Source organism: Orycteropus afer, unplaced genomic scaffold, assembly GCF_000298275.1.
Source record: "Orycteropus afer afer isolate SDZICR_OR568_19922 unplaced genomic scaffold, OryAfe1.0 scaffold00388, whole genome shotgun sequence".
NCBI lineage: Eukaryota > Metazoa > Chordata > Mammalia > Tubulidentata > Orycteropodidae > Orycteropus > Orycteropus afer.
Genome location: NW_006921975.1, coordinates 435,680 through 438,453, shown reverse-complemented (window position 1 = coordinate 438,453; position 2,774 = coordinate 435,680). Strand labels below are relative to the sequence as shown.

Sequence of the window (2,774 nt, the reverse complement as noted above, 5' to 3'; positions counted from 1 at the left end):
GAGGAGAGACCCATCGTTGCATCTAGATGGCAGCTTGCTAGCTTTTAAGATCCCAATTGCTACTCACCAAAGTAGGAGGTAGAACAATGTTTTGTATAGAATGTTACACCAATTGAGCTTGATGTCCCCTGCGACTATGGTCCCAAGCCTCTTTAAGTTCTTTAGGTTAGTTGTTAGTGAATACAGCTGGTTTGAAAAAGTTCAGATTTTTTGACACATTGAACAACTCTTCTTACCTTTCTTGCACTGTTCCATTAGAGTCTTTAAAGCACTTTATCTCAAATGATTGGAAGTGCTAAAAACACATTGTGTGCCTTAGAATGGATTCCAACTCATAGGACAGAGCAGAACTGTCTGGTCGGGTTTCTTAGGCTGTAATCTTTACAGAAGCCGACTGCCACATTTCTCCTGCAGAGCACCAGGTTGGTTCAAACTGCCTACCTTTGGGTAGCAGCTGAGCACTTAATGACTGTGTCACCAGGACTCCTTAAAAAGTGCATATCAACTACATTTACAATTATAAGATCTGGAAAATGATCCTTCAGTGCCTATATATTTCAAATACTTTTTCCCAACGCAGTTTTGGCTTTGATGGTTTGTGTTTGGTTTTTTTGTTTTGTTTTGTTTTTGCTGCTTAAACTTTTCATTTTAGCTACACTTTACCATTGAGTTGTATTAATGGAAATAATTTAACTTCTTCACCATTTTTCATTTCAGATGATACTATCTTTCAAAATCCTATGGTCCAAGAAGCTATACGAATGGGGTTCAGTTTCAAGAACATTAAGAAAATAATGGAGGAAAAAATCCAGACATCTGGAAGCAACTATAAATCACTTGAGTTTCTGGTTGCAGACCTAGTGAGTGCTCAGAAAGACAGTGCACAAGATGAATCAAGTCAAACTTCATTACAGAAAGGTATGCATGGTTCTTTTTAAAAAGCAAGAAAAACATAACAGTACCTCATTATAGATAGTATCTTACATGGCTTTGTGGCCCTTTTGTTCCCCTCCTCTTCCCTCCCCCTTATGATAAACATTTTTAAAAAATACCTTTGTATTATGAAATATTTCAAACATAACAGAAAATGAGAGGACAGTATAATGAAACTTCATATAGCCATCCTCCAGCTTTAATAATTATCAGCACTCTTTCAATCTCATAGTTGAGGAGCTCTGGTAATGTAGTGCCTAAGACACTTGACTGCTAACCAGAAGGCTGGCGGTTCAAACCCACCAGCCACTCCTCAGAAGGAAGATACTGCCCCGGAAACCCAAGGAGGGGTGACTATGAGTCTGGTGGACTCCACAGCACATAACAACAACAATTTCCGATCTTGTTTATTTCTTCCCCTTTTTTGCTATATGATTTTAAAGTAAATCCTAGATGTCATAGATATGATTTACTTGTAAATACTTCTGTATCTAACAGATAAGGTCTTTATTTTACATCACCATAATACTGTTATCACACTTAACAAAATTAACAATCATTCCTTATCATCATCTGAAACCCAGTTGGTCTTAAATTTTCCCTAGTTGTCTTACAGTGTTTTCACAGTTGATTTGTTTTAATACTGTGCCAAGTAAAATCCAAGGATCTATTCATTTTTTAAAATGTGAATATATGCTCTAATTTTTCAATAAAGAACAATAAAGCCTAACTCTTAACCATTTTGTGTATAATCTGTAACTTTTTATAGTTGAAACTGTTTGGCTATAAAATGTTGTAAATTTTTATATAATGTAAACATAAAGGGATCATAGAACTAAACAGCGCTTGAATGGCACCCTTAGATTATAAATCATATACAGAAAGAAGGTATTAAATAATGTGAACAAGAAGCATTTTCCTTTTAGGGGAAAAAGATCAAAAATATGAGTTCCTCCTATAAGGATGATAGATACTATAGAGCTAGCCAAGAACATTGAAGGTGAAAAAAGGTTTCAAGTTAATTGTTCTCTAAGCTCTTCACCCTCAAAAAATGATGAGAATTCTCCTAGTGGAATCAGCCTAATAGTTTGTGTTTTTTAATGCATTACATACCCTTTTGATTTTCAGTTATTTCCAGTGCTTTTGAAACATTATCAGATACTATGTAAGTCCTGGAACAGCATAAAATTGATGATTTAAAAGATTACATCAATTGACCTAAAAGATTCTGTAGAAAGCTTACTACTCTTTCCTTAAAGATGCGTTTATTTAAAACCTATAAAAAGCTCCATGTATCTTGGTGGTAATAAACTTTATTTGCTCATCTTTCTACTGTATCATCTTCTCTACTTGTATGAAAATAGAAATATCAGCTATTGTGGCATTTTCCCCTACATCTTAAACAGAATTCAGGCTTAATCAAGTTTGACAATGAGGCATTAGGTGTCTTCTGCCACAGAAGGATTTAGTGGGCTCCAATAGAAAGAAAACAAAGGACAGAGTATATTGAGGATGTGCCTTGTCCCTATCCAACAGGAGTAGGTGGGGCTGTCATCATCACTGAGACTACCAGCTGGGAAGGTGTGAGGAAAACCTAAATAAATGGTAACTCTCAAGGTGAGGGTTTGGAATTCATCAGCTGACCTCTCCTTAAAACCAAAAAACAACCTGTTGCCATCAAGTCCATTCTGACTCGTAGTGACCCTATAGGACAAAGTAAAACTGCCCCAAAGAGTTTCCTAGACTGTAAATCTTTATGGAAGCACTGCCACATCTTTCACCAGCAGAGTAGCTGGTGGGTATAAATCTTAGCAGCTGAGCACTTTAACCACTGTCTCAGC

The 2,774-nt window shown here is 36.2% G+C and overlaps 1 protein-coding gene across 1 annotated transcript in view; it reads left to right on the top strand.

Moving 5' to 3' along the window:
- The window catches only part of LOC103207701 (X-linked inhibitor of apoptosis), a 31,078-nt gene that overhangs the window by 14,283 nt on the left and 14,021 nt on the right, over positions 1-2,774 (top strand). Inside the window, exon 5 of the mRNA XM_007953363.2 lies at positions 718-918. Within this exon, the coding sequence (XP_007951554.1) occupies positions 718-918 (201 nt within the window). The remainder of the gene's footprint in view (positions 1-717; positions 919-2,774) is intronic.